Source organism: Rhipicephalus microplus, chromosome X (genome assembly GCF_043290135.1).
Source record: "Rhipicephalus microplus isolate Deutch F79 chromosome X, USDA_Rmic, whole genome shotgun sequence".
Classification (NCBI taxonomy): Eukaryota; Metazoa; Arthropoda; class Arachnida; order Ixodida; family Ixodidae; genus Rhipicephalus; species Rhipicephalus microplus.
In genome coordinates this window covers 366,105,556-366,128,252 of record NC_134710.1, presented here as the reverse complement: position 1 = coordinate 366,128,252, position 22,697 = coordinate 366,105,556, and the positions used below count along the sequence as shown (strand labels likewise).

At 44.1% G+C, this 22,697-nt stretch overlaps 1 protein-coding gene across 2 annotated transcripts in view; it reads right to left on the bottom strand.

Annotated features, from left to right (window-relative positions):
• Positions 1-22,697, bottom strand: part of LOC142776367 (uncharacterized) — a 155,516-nt gene that overhangs the window by 11,680 nt on the left and 121,139 nt on the right. For both annotated transcript variants that reach the window (XR_012887484.1, XM_075879919.1), the window contains exons 17-21: positions 9,619-9,843; positions 8,303-8,382; positions 5,417-5,488; positions 4,807-4,878; positions 4,408-4,575 (exon numbers count right to left, since the gene is read on the bottom strand). Coding sequence is in view for 1 of the 2 variants with exons in the window: in XM_075879919.1 (XP_075736034.1) it covers positions 4,408-4,575; positions 4,807-4,878; positions 5,417-5,488; positions 8,303-8,382; positions 9,619-9,843 (617 nt within the window). In the remaining variant the exon portion in view is untranslated. The remainder of the gene's footprint in view (positions 1-4,407; positions 4,576-4,806; positions 4,879-5,416; positions 5,489-8,302; positions 8,383-9,618; positions 9,844-22,697) is intronic.

The following is a 22,697-nucleotide window of genomic DNA, read 5'->3' as shown; positions in this document are numbered from 1 at the left end:
TTTATTTCTTCAAATTTACATTACAATTCGGTCTAATATCTTCCCCTAAACTTTCCATGGCATTATTGTGTGTTAGATCTCATTATTATTGTGTGAAAAACGGAAAAATGAGCCCTTAAGTATACACTTTTTTCCTTAATTCATCAGCGAGGGTCTCGTACTGGCAGACTTGGCGTGTTTAGGTTGTATACGAGGGACTAGTCAGCTGCCCGCTCGTAATAAGTTCACGTGCTACGTGACGCCAAACATGCGAATAAAAGAGTGTGCTACACTCGCCGCCATGGCTACTGTTGGCGCTGACTGACACTCCCACGTTTACCTTCACATATAAACCCAATAAAGTGGCTGGAGGGAAAGCTGCTGTGGTAGCTCAGTGGTAGAGCATCGAACGCGTTATTTGAAGGTCGCAGGTTCGGTTCCTGTCCACGGAAAGTTATCTTTTCAGCCACTTTTTTTTCTTCATATTTACATTACAATTCGGTCTAATATCTTTCCCTATACTTTCCGTGGCATTATTGTCTGTTAGATCTCATGTAATAGTTTGTGTAACACGGAAAAACAAGCCCTTAAGTATACACTTCTTTCCTTTAAATAAATAAATAAATATAAATAAATAAATAAATATATATATATATATATATATATATATATATATATATATATATATATATATATATATATATATATATATATATATATATATATATATATATATATATATATATATATATATATACACACGTGGCTTCAGGCTAAAGTTGCTGTCGGTGGCAACTTCACGCCGAATTGGCTCTTTTGTGATTCAGTCAGGGGACGAAAATTTCAAGTTGCCTCCATGGCTAATTAGAAGCCTTCTTTTGGTACATTTAGTTGTTGGTTTCGTTATGAACTTTGTCGTACTTGCCAATAATGACACTTACATCAGACGCCATTGTTTTTGCAGTGAAGTAAAATACCACTTGAACAAACGTCAGGTAAACAAATAATTCACTTGTACGAACATATTTAATATTCCTTGCCGAAGCCCCAATCGACTCCATGCTAACCCATCTCAGTTTAATTAAATTAGCGCGGAGTGCATTTCAGTTCTAGAAACACGATTTGTGACACCATATAATGTCTATCACGTCATATTGTTGATCAGGAATGATCTGAAAGACTGGGTATAGACACTGCTTCGTGTTTTCAGGACTACGTCACATGGGACTATTGCGTAGAGACATGCGCCACTCTGTCTATAGCAGAGATTGCAGCGAGCATCTTATCTCATGAAGAAGAGGAGAAAGAAAGAAAGCTTGTAGAGAAAGGACGGAAATTTCAGCTAAAAAAGCACTTGTGTGCATGTTAAAAGTGCAATGCTTCGCTGGATGGTGCCCCGCCATGGTGGTCTAGTGGCTAAGGTACTCGGCTGCTGACCCGCAGGTCGCGGGTTCGAATCCCGGCCGTGGCGGCTGCATTTCCGATGGAGGCGGAAATGTTGTAGGCCCGTGTACTCAGATTTGGGTGCACGTTAAAGAACCCCAGGTAGTCAAAATTTCCGGAGCCCTCCACTACGGCGTCTCTCATAATCATATGGTGGTTCTGGGACGTTAAACCCCACAAATCGATCGCTTCACTGGGCAGCAAATAGTTGTGCTGAAGAAGGCTCAAGAAAGTCTGGACACACTGACGAAATTCATGACCACTGCAGTCCTAAGGCCACAGGAGCATCAAGCATCAAAATATCGCTACATTTTTCAAAACATGCTAAATAATAAGAAGTTCCCGTCCAAATAAGCAGCACTGCAAATAAAAAAGTTCAAATTTCATTTGAACTATTGATGATTTTATCAGCCTATGATAACAACTGAAGTAACGTAGACTACTGGGCGAGTTGCTATATATTCATGTCTGATAAAAGTTGCAACATGGCTATTTCTATTCAGTGAACTTCTACTTTAAACTAAATTTTTCTGGGGTCCCTTGATGTTCGTTCAAGCGAAGCTTCATTGTAATTCTTTACGAGATTCACAATGGTGCGTTATAGCAGGCCATGACCCTTGCCTCTAAGGTTGGGCGTAGCGATCGAAAAGTACCCCTTAGCGCACCCACTGTTAAATCTGGACGTGGCTACACGTGTGCGCTAGATGTGTTAGCTACTGTGGATATTCTGTTTCAGGCAGCGTGAATAAGCCACGTGTTAGAGTAACAGTCCTTGCGCATAAGCTGTATTACAACTTAAATCTGCATCCTGTGAATAATTGAGCTATTTTAGAAGCGTGAATTGCGGCAATCATAACCTAATGCGACCCAGTTTAGATTGGCTTCAACTTTTGTGCGAAATCTAGAAGGACTGAGTGCGAGAGTGCCTATAATGATGCCAACATTAGAGGGTCCATGAATCACTCCATGTTCAAAGACGAGAGACTGGTATTTCTTTCACCTTTACTACACTTCATACAGACGATATCTCATCCTCACCACCTTTCTTTTATGAAACATGCCGATAATATTTGCACGAAGCATTGAGCCTATTAGGATTTTGTAATTTTCGGCTACACGCTGTTATCTACACTTGAGTAGTCGAAAACACACCAAACGAAGTGAAATCAGTTGATCGAGCACGATGGATACGCGTCACAGTACAGAACGGGCGGGCGACTCCGCGGAGGTGCACGGTAGAATACATTTATGTACTGACAATTCTCGTATGTGGACCGATTGAGAGCTTACTTCCTCATGACGTCACTGAAACAGAATGCTATCTTCACTAATCGCCCCCCCCCCCCAAAAAAAAAAACGGAAAATGACGAGAAAATACCATGCTCGTTCTCAGTGTTTTCAAAGGTTGTTTAGGGGCCCTTTAGGTGTAGAGGCATTGTGCTTCTCCACGACTAAAGTTTGAGAGGAGGAAGAAGAGAAGAATTTTTAATAGTAATGCCCAGCGAAGTTGATTTGGGGCAGGCCTCAGCCCCCGCCTAGGCATTGATCACGATTCCTTGGGCTCTGGCGGCTTCCTCGGCTCGCTGGATGGCCCAGAGTTTTTGTTTTAATAAGGAGCTGGGCACAGCTTCCTCCTAGCGCACCCTGCGGTTAGAGACTGCCTCTTCGTTGTTTTGGTCTGTTCTGTCGAGCATTGCCACAGTATGTGGGCTAGTGTTGTCTTGTCATCGCAAAGCTTGCATTTTTCTGTGAAATACAAATCAGGGTAACAGAGACGAAAGAGAACTGGGTTTGGATACGTATCTGTTGGCAGCTATAGCCACTCAACTGCCTGTTGCTTTAATTTAACCTGTTTCGCGGTAGAGGGTACTTGAACCTTCCTATAGCTTGTAGTCCTGCGTTATTTCATGGTTACTAGTCATGTGGTCTTCCCATTCCCACTCTTCTCCACGTAAAACTTCGGTCGAGGAGGCGTCGGCGCTCGCAACAGCTCGGTGCGTGCACTTTGAAGCCGCCGCGTGCGCCGCCTCGTTGCCGGCCAGCGGAATTTGTGTGTGTGCGGAGGTCCCTATGACAAAAGTGTCATTTTTCATCAGAATTTTTTCTTTGTTATTCATTAGGATTCGCAGCGCCTCTCGGGAGATATGGCTGTTGGCATAGGCATGTATCACCGCTTGCGAGTCACTAATTACTACTTCAGCTTCGGAGGTGTCCACCGCCAGGGCGATGGACACCTCCGTCTCGGTGAGTGGCGTTCGCACCGTAATGCTCGTGTTGCATGCCCCTTCTCAGTCGGCCTCCGTGGCCACGTAATCACCTGCGTGCGTGTCTGGCCGTGTCTACGAATACCACTTTCATACAATGTCCGTATTTCTTCTGCAAGTCCTTCGCCCTCTGATTTCTTCAACCAGTGTGATGTTCCGGGTGAATGCATTTGGGAAAATGGCGGAATTGCTATTATTTCCCTCACCGGCGCGGGGACGTTGCCTTTTTCTCCTTGCTGCGTGCAATAGCGTATGCCCAGTTTTTTTTTTTTTTGAGGATGTATGTAACCTGCCTGTTTTTGTCTTTGAAAGTCGTTCATACTGCTATGTCGTGCGCTTCTATTAATTCATTGAGCGTGTTGTGCGAACCCACTTCTAATAATTTCACTGTGCTTGTGTTCTTGGACAAGCGTATACTTTCGCGATTAAGCAATCTAATTTTATCTTCTCGCCAACCTGCCATTTGAAGTAAGAGGCAACGTACGTGATTACACTAAAAACGAATGCTTGCACAAGTCTAATCGTGTTGCCTTCTTTCATACCACTATGTCTGTTTGTAATTCGTTTTAGCCGTCAGAGTGCGCTCAAGAGATATTTTGAACCACCGTTTCGAAACAAAAGGTTTCCCTAGCGGGAACAAAGTTGTCTTCTGTTTTTAGTTTCCCGGAAAAGACTAAGCACAAAAACATGCTAGGGAAATGTTCAACGTGCCTATGCCTACCTGAGAAAGTACTTCCAGCAGCAGCAGAGCATAATCAGGAGTAGCAGCAGTATGATGAGGATTAGCACGATCAGTAGGATCCAGAAGACGCGGTCGTTGCCCGACCGCTTTAGGAGCAGCGTCTCCCGCTCCACAGACATTTGCTCGTAGTTCATTCCGTACAAGTTGCTGTGGACATAGCATTAAACCAGAACACGCCATATGAAGCAGTGCATCAGCACCATACACTATAATAAACCTTCATTGATAGTTTATCTCTGTGTCCCGAGATTACGTGCACTGTTAGGTTAGCGCACTATTTGGTTACGCGGCAAAATAGGAAGTTATGTTTAAATTATATTATTGACCTATAAATCAAGCGATAACTTTCAACTAAGTTAGATATAATATATTGCTCACCTCATAATTTTCCCAAACGAAACGAGGTCGATGGGCTGTGACTCGTAAACAGCCCAGCCTCTGGCAACAGTCCTGTGTAAATAGAAGAAAGAGTTTGTAACACATATATCTTGACCTCATAACCACTGTGAGTGACATTCGGACCGCCCCCATTCCTCACTTTACCTAGTGTCTCCACAGTATAGGCAAAACCATTGTTGGAAGTACCATGGCAGTTCGAAGAAAACTGCTCACATTAAGCCACCGTGGAACTACTGAACACACGAGCATGCTCACTTGTGTGAAAAATAATGTTGCAAATTGCTAATCAGCCTGAGTATTCAGCTCCTGAGATTATCTAAACAGAAAAAATAACAAAATTTGAGTAACGTGTAAAGGGAACGCGCCACAATGAACCGATAACAGGGTTATAAGTATGTGCTAAAATATTTCGCGCGCCCCAAAGATCACGATCTAAAAAAGAAAAGTTGCCTTGTAAGAACTTGTCAATCTCAGAAAATGTCAGCAAATGATTAAGGGGTAGGCGTATGAGATGTATAGTAATCTTATTTCTATGGGTTACGCACATAAAGATTGATGTGACATTACAATGCACGAATTAAATACTTACGCATTTTTGGATCCATTATGTGGCATCATTGAGTAAATGTTGACGTTGGCACCAAGCAAATCTGAGAGACCCCTGAGGATAAAGTAGAAACGTATGCACGTACATTGAGCACCCAGTGCCATACAGCGCACAAACTATTTCTCACTGTCGCAAGCTCAGACACCTCCCCACCCGCATGTGCAGCTTAATCTTGAGCCAACATGAGGATGGCTCGACGATAACTTCGAGTCAATCATTTTGAGAATGCTACGCACCGGTGCATAAGAAAATTGACCGACCAAACAAACAAACAAACAAACAAACAAACAAACAAACAAACAAACAAACAAATAAACAAACAAACAAACAAACAAACAAGCAAACAAACAAACAAACAAACAAACAAACAAACGCGCAGTTTTATTCGAAAGACCAAACCTTGAAAGCAACTGCGTTGAGCTTAAAGGGACACTACAGTCAAATAAAAATTTATGCCATGGTGAAAGCCCAATGCCTGACAACATTTAAAACGACAATATTATCAACAGGCGTACTCTACTTACCGAGAAATTAAGGTGAATGCACGAGAACAGACGCGCCACGAGTAGGGCATTCCCAAAATGATAGCGACGACGTCAGAGTTTCAACCTACAATCATTCACTAGTAATCGATCTAGCTATAAAGAACCTTCTGTGCACCAAAAGATGTACTAAAGTGTTGCTTGTTCGTTTCAGTTTGATTTATGAAAAAAAACGAACCACCGAATGTTGCAATGAGGAACTGCGCTAGTGGTTCAAAAGTTCAACTGTCACCGAGTTAAAATTGACAGGTTGTGCCACCTAGAGGGGCCCAGTTGAACCAAACATGCCTGCCATCTAGGAGGCTATAGCAAGAAATTTCTCAATGGCCGTTGTTGGTGCTGCGGCTTTCGCTACTTTTGCTCTGCTGCTACTGGTGTCGGCGGTAGCGCAAAAAGCCGGGCAACGTTGTGCGCGGCAACAGTGACGTGCAGTTTCTACTTTGAGGCGGGTAATTTGAAGTGCGCTGACGCGATGAGGACCACTGAAACGTAATTTTATTTCAAAATAAGCACTTTCTTGGCACAAAATAGTCATTAAAAGGTCTCTGGACTACTATCGCATCATAATCGACCTGATATTTGACTTCGATGGGATTTAAGGTCGGCCAAAGTCATGCCAGCGTTTTTCAGTTGTATAATCACTACAGTAAATTTTTTACACATTGTTCGCGAGGTGGCGCCGAGTTATCGCCGATGAGTTCGCATTGGCGCTTATAACATGCATCAGAGCGTTCATCAGGAGTAGCATGTGCTTCATCCCACGTGCTTCGCGTACCATGGCACCACCGGCCGAATAGCTTCACTGAAACTCTGGTGCGGTGTGTTCGCGTAAACAAACAGCAGCTGATCGAAGCATGGCCTCCGAGATGAAGCATGGCCTCCAAGTGCACAATCTCGGAGGCAATGACTGGAGGTCACTCTTTTGAGCCACCAGTGTCAGAGAAGCTGGCTACAACCAACTTCGCTGCGTCGAAAGCGCAGATGGCGCCGAGCAGCGTATGCGTGTTGTCTCGTGGCGTAATTCTAGATGCGACAATCAGTGCTACAAAAGCTGCCATGTGCTTATACGAATACATGCAAGCAAGGTAAAATTGTGCAAACCAATGGTCTTCTGCTCTATCAACAACAGAGTTATGTCGCTGGAAAAAACTTGCTTTAACCGCATTCTACGACGACATTTTTTTTCCTTTGCTACGACGTCCGTTCAAGAAGCGATGGGCATCAATGCGATACGCGTTGAGCAAGCGCATGCACGATGCTGGCAAAAGCAGCCGGCCGCACTCGCCGGTACTTCCTGGCTCGTAAGCGAAAACACAGAATTACCAAGTCGTACAATTTACCTAAATATGGTGATCGCATATTTTTGACATTCATTGCATTCGATTATTGCAAAAGTGGCAATGTAGTTGCAGGTATTGATAGAGCTGCAAATTAGTACACTGGCGTATAGTACTGGCATTTAGTCACTTGCGCGAGAAAAACTGCCCAAGACTCAGTAGAATACGCGGGCATTTATAGAACGAGATATTTTTGCTACATAAAACTTCCACAATTGTCGACAAGTGTAAAGAGCAACGAACGGTGATGCAAGCTCGGCAGTCACATTTGGCAATGAGTATCTGCTTCTCGGTCTGTTCGATATTTTTCGGAGAGTTAGGATGCGAGTCATAAGAGAAAGTTGGTGCTGTTGCCATTATAGGCATCTCATTTTTCCTGGAAGCGCCGTTTTTATGGGCCTAATAAAGACGCAAGTCTTAGTTGGAATAGAAGTTCGCGTCTGCGTTGCGTGCGCGACGTGCAACTATGAAACCAAGTGATGTGTTGATGTGCTGATAGGTGATTTTGAAGAACTGCCAGCACATGACAGCGAGGCGCAGTGGCTAGAGATCAGGAGGTCATAAGATCGAATTCTGCTAGAGGAAGTTTTTTATTCGCTTTTCTCCCGCTTCTAAGTTGTAATAGTGCTTTCTATATTACTTTCTGTGCTCGCATATATAATTATACCGAGTCGGTAAAGCTGTTTTAAATCTCAAGAGCTGTTTTGCGCTACAGTACTCAGCATGTGTCATAATAGCACTCTGCAGCCCTAGCTCTCCAATATCTAGCGCGACACTGGGTTCACAGGCAAGGCACTGAACACTAGCACAGCCGCTGGTTGAAAAAGCACACCGTGCGCTTTTTCATCCCGCGGCCGTGACACTGGTATCCAGTAGGGCAAGGTTTCGCACTAGGGAGAAGCGACTCTGAATAAAGCACATAAAGCTGGGAAGGAATCAGTGGCACAGGGGTGGGCATTCGTATGAAGTGACTATAAAGTTAAGGCTACCTTTCAATATTTTCCTTCCTTGGCCGCACTTGATCTTCGCTTCCTGGCAGGACAACAACTATTGATCTATTCAGGTACTCCTGAAACAGGCAATAATGTTACTTATGGTACACATTGAAGGAAATATAAAGCACGAGAACTTTGCATCACAACATTTCATTTAAACATGAGATATTAGGATAAAAATAGCGTGAACATTATGACGCTTGCAAAACAATGGTATTTGAGTCTTTTAAAACAGAGATATATACACAGAGATACAGCCAGGGTGTAAAAAAATGAACCTATTCTTATATGTTGCACTAAAATAAAATGACGTTTTTGTAAAATGTCTAACAAAACGCACTGATAAAAGTCAAGATTGTAGAACGCATTAGAGGGGATCTGAAACACTTTTTTCAATAACCATAGAATTATTTCATTGGAGAAGCATATTGTCTCCCAAATTCAATGCCACAAAAATTTAAGAATCTGGGCAGTACGAGTGGAGTTACAAAGATTTCTCACACTCTGCAATCGCATGCTCTCTAAGCTAAGCAAGCAGAGATGGGAGGGGCAAACAAAATACGTCACGCACGCCTTTTAAACTTGACCAATTTTTTTTTCTTCGAATACGCGGATTTTGCGATGGCGCGCGCACGCGTGGACAAGTGACGGCCCCCCACGGGGATCTCTGTAGCGACCGAGCGTGCCATGTTCAAATCAGCCGATTGCTGATAGATGGGCATTCTACGAGTGATTTTTGAGCGTCTTCCGTCATTCGTCGAGGGAAGGGAAAGCAATTTTTGGCCGATTTTGATAATATATTGTGAATTACAAGCCGCGTGCTGCGCTATATTATTTGGCTCGCGTGTTGTCGGGGGCCTCTATTACCAATCGGCAGCGTTTTCTGACCATGCTCAAAAAATGTAGCAGGGCCCCTTTAAAGTGTATCCCGGTAAATTAAAAAAGTATTAAATTTTACTAAGCTACAAATGAGCTCGAAATCAGTTCGCTGCTGAAATTATTTCATTTTGATGCCGTTTAAACATGCCTACATATGCTTCGGTGCCACATTGGAGACTAGATGAGTATTTGTTGACTTACAAAACTTGTTAGAGCTTAGTGACTCATTCACGAAAAAAATTACTAGTGGCTGCTCCAGTGTTCAGGTCTGCTTCACAATAGGCCCATCATCATTTCTGAAATCTTGGCGCTTGATGGCTGGGACACCTAGACCAAGTAAAGCATTCTTTCGTATATGGGACAGTAATCGACTTGCTCCCGTCTCCTACGGCCGGCACGTACCAGCGTATGTGCAGGCGCGTCTCGCTCACCTGCGTGTGCACGCGTACCGGCACCGACGCCGAGCGCACTGGGATGCCCTGGTCGTGGGCTCGCACTGTAAGCACCAGGGGCAGTCCCATTCGAGCCGCTGACAGGGGCGCCGTGAGGCTGACAGCGCCTGACACGGGGTCGATGCGGAACTTCTGCTCGTAGTTGCCGCTCACGATCTCGTACGTCACGTTGCTGTTGGGGCCGGGTGCATCGGCGTCCGTCGCCTGCACGGTTGTGAACAAGACATCAGTGAATGACTGCATCTTTATTCAGATGATCGACGCCTGTCAGTACAGTCTCAGTACAAGATCGTTAAAGAAAAAACGATTTTTTTTCTATTATTAGCAAAATTACTCTTTTACAATATCAAAACCAGTGCGTTTGCCTGGACAAGATGCTCGCTAAACGAGAAAAGAGGCAAAAAGAAAATTCGGGTGGCGACGCCTCCTTGAAGTTCCCGCAACAAACGCCGAGCCGAGACGTCAAAGATTCTGAAGGTGTCTACAAGGGCCTACGCTGGTCCTAACCGGTGATTATGCAGGACAATGACTTCTGATGGGGCCAGAGACTTGATACAAAACATTGTGGTATATATATGTAGGTTCGATTCCTGCTCACGGCTCGTTATTTTTTCATCCACTTTTCTTTTTTCTTATTTACATTCCATTGGTTCTAATAACTTCCCCTGTACATTCCTTGGCATTACTGTCTGTTATATCTCATTAATATTGTGTTAAAACAGGGAAAAACGAGCCCTTAGGTATACACTTCTTTCCCTTATATATATATATATATATATATATATATATATATATATATATATATATATATATATATATATATATATATATATATATATATGCTGCCTCTTACGAATCACCCCTTTTTTGCGTGTCAGTCGCGTATACTGCGTAATAGCGGTTTGTAGTATGTGGTCGGGAAAAATAAAGCTGTGTGCATGGCCTCAATACTAAAGTAAGGCTTTTCAGAGAAAGAATGCACTCATTACAAAAGGAAGTATTTATAATTAGTAATTAGCTTCTGCTCTCTTCTTGTCTTTTAAGGTTACACCTACCATTTTTCTTTCCATTGCTCGCTGCGTCGTCCTCAATTTAAGCTGAACCCTCTTTGTAAGTCTCCAGGTTTCTGCTCCGTAGCTAAGTACCGGCAAGATACAGCTGTTATATACCATCCTCTTGAGGGATAGTGGCAATCTACCTGTCATAATTTGAGAGTGCTTGCCGAATGTGCTCCACACCATTCTTATTCTTCTAGTTACTTCAATCTCATGGTTCGGCTCTGCGGTTATTACCTGCCCTAAGTAGACATAGTCTTTTACAACTTCAAGTGCACTATTACCTATCTCGAAGCGCTGCTCCTTGCCGAGGTTGTTGTACATTACTTTCATTTTCTGCAGATTAATTTTAAGACCCACCTTTCTGCTCTCCTTGTCTAACTCCGTAATCATGAGTTGCAATTCGTCCCCTGAGTTACTCAGCAATGCAATGTCATCGGCGAAGCGCAGGTTACTAAGGTATTCTCCATTGACTCTTATCCCTAACTGTTCCCATTCTAGGCTTCTGAAAACCTCCTGTAAGCACGCGGTAAATAGCATTGGGGAAATTGTGTCCCCCTGCCTTACACCCTTCTTGATTGGTATTCTGTTGCTTTCTTTATGAAGCACTATGGTAGCAGTTGATCCCCTGTAGATTTCTTCCAGAATGTTTATATATACTTCATCTACGCCCTGATTCCGCAGTGTTTGCATGACGGCTGATATTTCTACTGAATCAAACGCCTTCTCGTAATCTATGAAGGCTATGTATAGTGGTTGGTTATACTCTGAGCATTTCTCTATTACCTGATTGATAGTATGAATGTGGTCAATTGTTGAGTAGCCTGTTCGAAATCCTGCTTGTTCCTTTGGTTGATTGAATTCTAATGTTTTCTTTACTCTGTTAGCAATTACCTTTGTAAATAGCTTGTATACTACAGAGAGCAAGCTGATCGGCCTGTAATTCTTCAAGTCCTTGTCATCTCCTTTCTTATGTATTAAGATGATGTTAGCGTTCTTCCAAGACTCTGGTACTCTTCCCGTCAGGAGACACCTTGTAAACAGGGTGGCTAGTTTTTCTAACACAATCTGTCCTCCATCTTTCAGCAGATCTGATGTTACCTGATCCTCACTAGCAGCTTTGCCTCTTTGCACGCTCTCCAAAGCTTTTCTGACTTCTTCTATCATTACTGGTGGGGTGTAATCTGGGTTACTGCTAGTTCTTATAGTATTAAGGTCGTGGTTGTCTCGGCTACTGTACAGATCTCTGTAAAACTCCTCCGCTATTTTAACTATCATATCCATATTGGTAGTTATTTTGCCTTCTTTGTCCCTTAGTGCATACATCTGACTTTTGCCTATCCCAAGTTTCCTCTTCAATGCTTTGACACTTCCTCCGTTTTTCAGAGCGTGTTCAATTCTCTCCATGTTATACCTTCTTACATCGCATACCTTACGTCTATTAATCAACTTCGAAAGCTCTGCCAGTTCTATTTTGTCTGTTGTACTTGACACTTTCATGATTTGACGCTTCTTAATTAGGTTCTTCGTTTCCTGGGAAAGCTTGCCAGTGTCCTGTCTTACTACCCTGCCTCCAACTTCCGCTGCACACTCCGTAATGATACTCGTCAGATTATCATTCATTGTATCTACGCTAAGGTTGGTTTTCTCACTAAGAGCCGAGTACCTGTTCTGCAGCGACACTCCGAATTCCTGTACTTTCCCTCTCAGTGCTAGCTGATTGATTGGCTTCTTGCGTATCAGTTTCTGTCGTTCTTTCTTCAAGTCTAGGCGAATTCGAGACCGTACCATTCTATGGTCACTGCATCGTACCTTGCCAATCAATTCCAAATCCTGCACGATTCCAGGGTGTGCACTCATTATAAAGTATATTTCGTTCTTATTTTCGCCATTAGGGCTCCTCCATGTCCACTTGCGGTTTTCTCGTTTTCGGTAGAAGGTATTCAAAATCCGTAAATGATTGCGTTCTGCGAATTCTACTAGGAGCTTTCCTCTGGCGTTTCTAGTACCGATGCCATAATCTCCTACTGCCTGGTCTCCAGCCTGCTTCTTCCCTACCTTTGCATTAAAGTCGCCCATCACTATAGTATACTGTGTTTTTACTTTACTCATTGCCGATTCCACGTCTTCGGCAATGAGTAAAGTAAAAACACAGTATACCATAGTGATGGGCGACTGCGAGCAGAATGGATTAGGGAACAAACGGGGGTTAAGGATATCATAGCTAAAATCAAGAAGAAGAAATGGACATGGGCAGGGCATGTAGCGCGTAGACAGGATAACCGCTGGTCATTAAGGGTAACTGACTGGATTGCCAGAGAAGGGAAGCGGGTTAGGGGGAGACAGAAGATTAGGTGGGCAGATGAGATTAAGAAGTTTGCGGGTATAAATTGGCAGCAGCAAGCACAGGACCGGGTTAACTGGCGGAACATGGGAGAGGCCTTTGTCCTGCAGTGGACGTAGTCAGGCTGATGATGATGATGATGATGAATTAGCTTCTAGTAGGACCCACTGAAGGGGCCGACATGTGATAACCTATTCTAGTGCTCGCGAGTACGAATCCACTGTTATGTTAAGGCACAATTTTCACATAAAAATGATGATGATGATGATGATGTGTGGTTGTGGTGTTTTATGGCGCAAGGGCCATTTGATGACCAAAGAGCGCCAGGTAAGTCGACAATTGATCCGAGCAATGATTATGATAGGTGGCTGTAAAGGGGCCTTCAAATTATTTGCGTTAACGCGGGTAAAAAATATAGAAGCATTGAAACCCTGACATTGACGTGAAATATGGGCAATAATAGTAAATGGCGAAACGTTGTGATAGTAAGACGATGACAACGATGCAGCCACCGCGGCAGTGACCTCTCTTCAGAGATCGTTCTATGGAGCACCTGGGTATATGACATTAAAAGTACGGACATGTGTTAAAAACGCCGGCAATGATTTATGTGGAAAAAGCGTTTTCTGCCGATGAACATTGATGGGTGCAAGGGTACCTGTTGTCGGTAGGGCAACAAAAAGTGGTTATTTCTGAGAAAATCTAAATCACTACACTGGACGAGGATGTGGAGAACCGCTCATGGTTCTCCACAGCTCTCACACAAGGGTGCATCTCCACCAGACAAAAGGTATGAATGTGTCGAGTGTGTGTGTCCTATCTGTAGTATTGTAAGTGTGACTTGTGTGTAGCGTGATTTGAATACTGTTGACCAATTTCTCATTCTCGGTTTGACAACTTGCAGTTTGTTTTCTCTCTGCCTATCCCATATGCACTGCTAGCACGCCCTGAGCTTCCTTCGTAGAAATGGTTTCAGATCAAGTGCAGGGACAGCTACAGATGTATTGGTGGCAACGTTGTTTTGAGAAAATGCGGCTAGCTGATCCACCAACACGTTTCCCGCCATTTAGCGGTGCCCTGGCACCCAGCAGACTACAACATGTTGTTTAAGGGCATATATCGTGCATAAGAGAGAGTACAAAGGCACAAGAACAAGGTTTTTATGTTTTCGCCGAGTTTTCAGTGCCATTACTGCGCTCAGCGAATATGTGTATATATTACCACGCGTTGTAGCTGCAGTTTCTTATTATGCTTGACGGCCACAGATACCGTGTCAGCCTCTGCTGTGAAGATGCTTGTTTCGGAGTGCAGAATACCAGAGTTTGAGAAAGATGGGCCAACAGTTGCATAAGACACACCAGTGTGAGACTTTGAAGCATCTGTAAAAAATTCTGGGCAAATGTACTTGTGTTGGAGGTCGAGGAAGTGCGTGCAGATATGTGCAGGTGTGTCTTTAGTGACTTCTACGAAACATAGATCGCAGTGTATAACCTGCCACTTCCATGGTGGCAGATATACTGCTGGAGCCATCAAACGTTGTTCTAAATGTGGCACAGCTGTTTCCTCAGTAAGCCAACTGACACGAAGTTAGTAGGGCTGTCTCAGCGAAGGACAGTTATTGAACAAGGTACAATTGGACAGATCATCCAATGGAGGCGGAAATGTTGTAGGCCCGTGTGCTCAGATTTGGGTGCATGTTGAAGAACTCCAGGTGGTTGCGATTTCCGGAGCCCTTCACTACGGCGTCTCTCATAATCATATGATGGTTTGGGACGCTAAACCCCGCATATCAATTATCAACAATTGTAGAGATCAATAATTGTGGAGTGAGCGAGATGTTCCGCATCAGCGTTAACCTTGAGATAGTATGTAAAAGACAGGTAACATCTCTGCAGATGGAGTGACCATTCATTTGATTCAACGTACAATATAGTTCGGAAAGCACCCGCAGAGAGGTGAATGCGATGGTGGACAGGGTCGAGAATCTTTAAGGCTGATGGTGTCACAGACTGATAGATTATAGCACTGTAATCTAGGCGCGTGTGCACGAGGCTTTTATATAATTTGATCAGACACTTCCTGTTACTGCCCCACGTAGTTCGTGACAACACTTTCAAAATATTCATGGTTTCTAAGCACCTGTCTTCTAAATACTTGATGTATGGGATGAAGGTTAGTTTTGTGTGTAATATTAGGCCCAGAAACTTGTGCTCGGCCTTCACAGAGAGACGTTGATCATGCAGGTCAACCTCGGGATCGGAATGAACGCCCCTCTTTCGGCAGAACAAGATACAGCTACTGTTTTGCGCGTTCAGTTTAAAACCATTCTCATCTGCCCATAGAGCGACCTTGTTCAAACCTAATTGAACCTGACGTTCACACACTGAGGGGTTACAGGACTTAAAAATGACCTGCTCGTCGTCAACACATGTACAGTAAAACATATTTTGTGGGATAATGAGGCTCAAGGGGTTCATTTTGACTCTAAAAAGTAAACAACTCAATACCTCTCCTCGTGGCACTGCTGTTTTTTGAACAAATGTACGGGACAACACAGTGCCCACTTGAACATAAAATGTCCGATTAGACAGGTAGCCTTCGAGTATTGCCAACATTTTGTCCCACACACCTATAGGTGGGACAGGTCTCGGAGTATGTCAAAGTGCAACGTAATGTCATAGGCCTTCTCTATATCAAGGAACACGGGCAGAAATAATTGTTTATGGATGAAATCATCACGAATTTGTGCCTCGATACAGACAAGGTGGTGAGTAGTGGACTTACCCCCGTATTAACAAACGCTCCTCGACTCGACTTTCACCCTTCACTTGACAGGGCTGCGCTCTGCGCCGCTGCTCGGCTGAAAATGACGCTGCGCTACTCAAGAATAGCAGCAAGTTATCACTGATATGCAGTGACTTTCCCTACCTAGAGATGGCACTCCCATCGGCTTTCTCAAATGAAGGTGGATCGTTGAGTAAAGGGGTGCTCTAGAATACGGGAGTTAGCCTCTCGAAACCCGCACTGACATGGGTCAAGCAGGGTATTTGTTTCAAGGACGTGCAGCAGTCGTCTGTTTACCATTTTTTCAAAAACGTTGCATGGGCAATTTGTCAATGCTATGAGCCTGTCGCTTGATGCTGAAGATTGCTCCTTGCCCTGTTTAAAAATCGGAATAATGACTGCTTTTTCACAGGTGGAATGGATCTCAGCGGAAAACCAAAGGACATTATACAAAAAAAGGATAGCTTTCTGGGTTTCGGGAAACAGACGTTTGAGCATTTCGTATAATGTACGGCCGGAACCTGGGGTGGTTCTGTTACACCAGTTTAACGATGCTTGTAACTCAGCTAAGACGAAAGCTTCATTGTATGTCTCATTGTTTGTCAATTTGCGTTCTATTCGCTGTTTTTCTATTCTTGCTTTGTATTGTTGGAACGATAGACTGTAATGGGACGAGCTGTAGACCTGTTAGAAATGTGCACCGAGGGGATTCGCTTGGTTTTCCAAACCATTGCCTTGTGTGCTTACTAGAGGAAAACGATGTGCTTCTCGTCCTACTACGCCACCGACCATGCTACAGACTCCAGTTGATTCCAGATAAAAACAACTGCCAGCTCTCCCTCCTGGCCTGTCGATGCGTTCTCCTGGCTTGGGACTTGATGGTTCTAAAATTGACAAAATTTTCGGTGGTCGGTGAGTCTCAAAGCAGACTCTATGCTTTGTTTTGTTGTTTGCGAGCATTGCGGCACTCACTGTTCCACCAGGAGTCTCGTTGTTTTCCGCCCAGTCCAGGTGTTTGCGGAATGCACTTAGCTGCAGCTTCAATAATAAACGCAGTAAAATATTGTACAGCTGCACCTAAGTTAGAACTGCATATGTCAGTCCAACTTAAGCTAGCAGCCTTCTAAAACTGGTCACAATCGGCTTTTTCTATCAGCCATTTGGGAGCCTGAGGAGGACATTCATTTGGTACTGCTCAGCTCAGAACTACAGGGTAGTGGTCGCTTCCAAACGGATTAATAATGATTTTTCAGTGAATTAGGAGAAGAAGCGATGGAGATACAATGCTTAGGTCGATTGACGAGTAGGTATTGTTAGCGAGGCTATAACATGTTGCCTCTTTCCTATTGAGGAGACACGCGCCAGAGGAGAAAAGAAACTGTTCATTCAGACGACCTCGTGCATCGCAGCGCGATTCACCCCACAGACTGCTATGTGCGTTAAAATCTCCAAGGAGAAGATACGGTTCTGGAAGTTCATCAATTAACGCTTGGAATGCTTGTTTTCTAATTGGTGCTGAAGAGGTATATAAATCGAACAAATTGTGACCAGTTTGTTCAAGATAACGGCTCGGACATCTACTTCCTCAAGAGACGTCTGAAGTGGTAAGTGTGTACAGGCAGTTCCTGGATCCACAACAATAGGAACACCACCAGATGACGCGACTGCATAATTCCGATCGCTTTGAAAGATAACGTAATAGCATATAAAGTTTGTGCGTTTTGGTTTCAAGTGTGTTTCTTGTACACACAGCACTTTTGGTGTACGTTTGCGTAAAAGTTCTTGAATATCGTCGAGGTTTATCAGCAGTCCTGAGACGTTCCACTGTAATATTTGTGTAATTTTTAATCTGTGTGGCGCTGTGTGTACAAAGGTATTGCCTAAGGTTACATGGTTCTTAGGAGGCCCTGTAATGCGCAGTCTTTCTTTTTTAGTGCGCTCCAAAGAGCTGCGCCTCTCCTTCGGCGTCTAGGACGCCGGAGGAGTGGGACTCTTATTCATCACCTCTTGTGAGGTGGTGGATAGTGCCTGCTAGACAGACACATTCACGGTGCTTTCGGCCTCACTGTGCTTGCAGTGGCTTGGGGTCCGGCAAACTGGGAGTCTGCTGGCCCTGTTTTTAAGGTGGCGGAGCAGTACTGGCTGCTGGAGCCGGGGGTGCTTGTAGCGCGCCCGCAGTCTCACTCTGTGTGACTTTTGCGGGCACGGAAAGATGTGGCGCGGCGCCCCAGCGCGTCACATCGGTGAAGGAGGGACTGGACTGATGGATGGAGAACTGTTTATGTGATCCTTGAAAGGAGAGATTGAACTTCTCTTTAGTCTCAAGAATTTATTTTTCTTTCCGCCAGATGGGACACGATCTCGAGTAGGCGCATGGTCTCCTTCACAGTTCGCACAGCATGATGTTGTTGAGGTACACGTATTTGATGCGTGCTCGTTGAATGCACATTTTGCGCAAGTAATTCGCCATCTGCAGCTTTGTGACCCATGTCGAAAGCGCTGGAACTTGAAACATCTGCGAGGGTTTGGCCCATAGGGCCTGACATGGAGCTTGCAGTAGCCAATTTCAATTGAATCTGGGAAGTAACTGGTACAAAAGGTGATGATAATGTGTCTTTTGAGTGTTTCCTTTTGGTCTCGGCGTATATTTATTCTTTGGACCTTGACTACATTTCGGTCTTGCCAGCCTTCCAATAATTCACTTTAAGACAGTGCAAGCAGGTCGTCATCAGAGACCACACCACGCACTGTATTCATTGGCCTGTGTGGGCCCACTGCGACTGGCACATCCCCAAACGCTACCAGTTTAGGTAACTTGTTGTATTGGAGCTTGTCGCGAACGTCCAAAAGGAGGTGACGGCTTCCCAACTGGGTTACACAATATACTGGGCCGATTGCTTCGGTGAGTGTTTTCAAGACAAGAGAAGGTGAGATTGCTCGGACTGTTTTGTTTTCTTTCTGGCTATACACGGCATAAAACTTGGGGAAAGACAGCTTTGGCTTGGAAAAAAAGAATGGTTCTTTGATGTGCCACTTTTTCAGGCGGTGATCAGGGAGAGGGGGGAAAAGTTGCCCCTACAGATTGTGTACAGTTCGGCGGCGATGGTGGCCACCCACCACCGAGCCCAACAAGGGGACGCTACAAGGTTGAATTGTGAACACTTGGAGACGCCAGCCATGTATCGCTGCTATGACCGAATCTAACTGCCCAAGGTTGGGTAACTACACAGGGTTAACCCTCGCCGCCAGGAAATTTGGAAGTAAACGGAAAAGAGATGACAGTACAGATAAAAAGTGAGAGATAAAGGCGAAGATGTAGGCAGAGAGAGATAGGAAAAGGGGACTTCCGATTTCCCCTGAGTGGGTCATCCCAGGGGTGCTGTCTACGTGAAGCCGGGGCCAAAGGGGTGTGTTGCCTCTGCCGGGGGCCTTAAAGGTTCAAGCGCCCAGCGTCAGCTCAACCCCCCGGATCCCCTTTTCCCCGGACACGGCTTATCCACGCCCGGCTAGGCATGGGAGGGAGTCGAAACTCCCCCATTAGCTCGGGTCTGTGGTGTCACTACACACCAAACGCCTGTTTACGCAGACGCCCCTGCGGAGTCACGTAAAAATTATTTCTTTATCTTCTCTATACAGAAGTGTAATCATCACGTCAGACGCCAGCGCGGAACAGTTAAATGACAGGGATGTGCTTCTTATTCAATACAAGGTGTAGCAAATAGACGAAATTCATCAGTATAATTTATGTGTGTATGAGGTCTGGGTAATTTTGATAACATTTGTGCGTACGGCTGGCACGGCTGGTTTCTAATTGTGGCCGCCGCCTGGGACAGCGTAAATTTTTCGTGAAGAGGACTAACGGAGTCCTCACCTTTATGTCGAAGCCAAACACAAGATGAGTATAACTTGTATGCCCTGTTTCGCCCATGACAAGGAAAATTGCAGCACTTGAAGAACACCGTACAATGAAGACCTGGTCACCACCGAACTTGCGAGACTTTGCTTCCCTCATAGTATGAACACTACGCCTTCAGAACTTTGTCTGTAGCTTTAAATGTACTTATTTCAATCATTTTAAGCAGGTCGTTGCATGGGCTGAGTGTCTTCAGTTAGAAAACTTTTTTTCTGGCAAATTTCTTTTCGTAGTTCTCTTGATTAGACAATGCCCTCTGATATTACTGGTCATAGTAGTCAATCCCCACCATACACGTAGGTTTTACGATGTACGCAAACGCTGTGGCTTTACAGGCCTACCACATTTGATATTATGCTTATGTGACGCAAAAATAGTTTACCTTTGTTGTGGACGTGTTATGTTGCCAGTTTGACGCATTTGATATATTGTGCTCGCAAAGGTAAATTCATGGCTTTCTATCAGTACCCCTATTGCGGCATTCATGTAATGCACAAGCCAGGTATGCTTGTTCTGCGTTAGGAAAGCCTATTTATTAACTGCAACATTATGACGAAGCCGCCTACTGATGATGATCATCACGTGTATATACAGCGGCTAGCGCCCGTTACACTTAACAAATCATCTTACATGGCTTTTAATAGCTTTTTTTTCTCCTCCCAAATATACTATGTTGAGCGAAAACATTAGGTGATACAAAAGCACACTTGGCCGTAACCCTAAACGATTTTTTTTTTTACTGACGTAAGCACGGTGACTTTCACGTACATTATAAGTACGGTTGCCGTAATACTCTCACTGCATCCACCCATGGAATCACTCCAATAAATTACGGTTCATAACAAGACTGAAGAGTGACGCACAAAGGCACCAGCACAGTAATATCACAACGGCTTTAATTTGCCACTTCAGTAAGCAATTTATGAGTGTTAGTTCCAGATAATCTAATAGCCTTCATCCGCCTATTTATGTCCAAGGCAAGACAAAGTTGTTTCTCAATTACCCTGTTGTGCACCGGCGGGCTCCCCTTGAATTATATTTATACTCGAAAGCTAAACTATCGGCACCTGAGGAAGATTGGAGGCTTTATCATGAGCACGCGCACTTATGTAGAATCGACATACCAACAGCCAAAGGTATATTGTTTAACCACGACATTTCAGACATAGTTCGCAGTGACACGAAAAAGGTTTAGCAACTTTTTAGCCCTAATTACGTTTTAAATTCAGCGGTGTCATTAACGAAGGATCGTAGCATTCTGTCTCCAGTGGATGTCGCTGTTAAATTCAATGAGCTTTTTTGTCTGTTTTCACAGATGATACCCCTGTTTCAAGTACTCTTCAACTCCCTCTACTGCATTCAAACATGAGCGACATTAATATCACCCCGGAAGAGATACATTCCTGCATCAATCGTCTTTAAAGAGGAACTCCGGTGCATTTTCGACCATACTGAGATTATGCTGCTTTTAAATAGTATCGAAAGTCTTGTAAAAGCTAGGGTGGTTCATTTTGCCTATGCACTTATCAAAAGTTTTAATTAGGTAATAAACGGTGAAGCAGAATCGAAACCGAAACCGGGAGCTGGTCTGTCGTCCATGGTGGATATCGAAATGACGTCACGAGAATCCGTCGCTGATGACGTCACGAGATCCGCTACACCCCGCCACGGCTGGCCAGGGTGTAAACATAGTGCGAAAGGCAAGCTCTCGATGTCATCCGACGAAAAGCAAGCTGTGATAGCTCGTCTGGACTTATTAGTGACAAGTTCAACGATGACTGCAGCTGCTATCTAAGCGCGGAAGCATCGCTTTTGCTTTCGACCCACGGGCGCGTGAGGCACATGACATGCCTCGAATCGATTTCCTTGTTGCTCAATATTGTAAGACCCGATTTCAACGACAACTAACACGCTGCATGCAGCTTACAAAACTGAACTGTTCTCGCGTTGTCGTCGCCTCGTAGAAAAAAGCGCGCGCTGCATCCGTCTGCTGGGAAAGGCGGGGTTTTTGAAAAAGAGTAGGCCCCTACTATACCCTTACGTCACATACACAGGGTGGCCCACGTTTAGAAGCGTGATTCCAAAATCAGGCGCAAACTTTAAAACTTGTCTTCGAAAAAAAGGCAACGATACGGTTGTACAATTTGGCACATATCACCACGGTAACGACGAGAACACACGTTGAAAGTTTTATTGAAATCGGTGAATATTGAAAAAAAAAACGCCGGAGTTCCCTTTAAACTGACTCGGCTCCTGGTCCTGATGGCATGTGGCCTAAGCTGCTCAAAATGTCAAAACCTGCAATTTAAAACGTTTTAGCCGCACTTTTCAGCAGTCTATTGACCCTGGTTGCGTCACAGATGATTGGACGGAAGCTCGCGTAATTTCCATATTTAAGTCTAGTGACCCGTCTAACCCATCAAATTACGGACAAATCTAGCACATGTTCTTCAAGTTACAGACCATCATCTTAATACAAACCATCATCAAATTCAAATTACAGAATGAATCAGTTTAGAGACTAACCTAACACGTGACCTTAACTGGCCCGTGTTGGAAACTCCTAGGACATATAAATTCATCCGCTGTCATGAAGTTTCTTACGGAACATCATTTCTTTTTTATCAATCAACACGGTTTTCTCTATTGTCGTTCTTGCGAAACGCAACTGTTCGAATCAAGTAATGATTTGCATCACTCTGTTCACTGCTTGCATTACACTGGCGCTATATTTGTTGGCTTCGCGAATGCCTTTGACAAGGATCCTCATTTGCGGCTTGTTCATAAACTTAGATGTCTTATTTTAAATACAAAATTCTTAAGTAGATTACCAACTTCCTAACTAACCGGCGCCAATTCGTTTTCATCAATAACCATTAGTCTCCGTTAATGTACGTCAAATCTGGCATACAGCAGGGTTCCATGCTCGGGCCTATATTGTTTTTAGTTGATATTAACAATA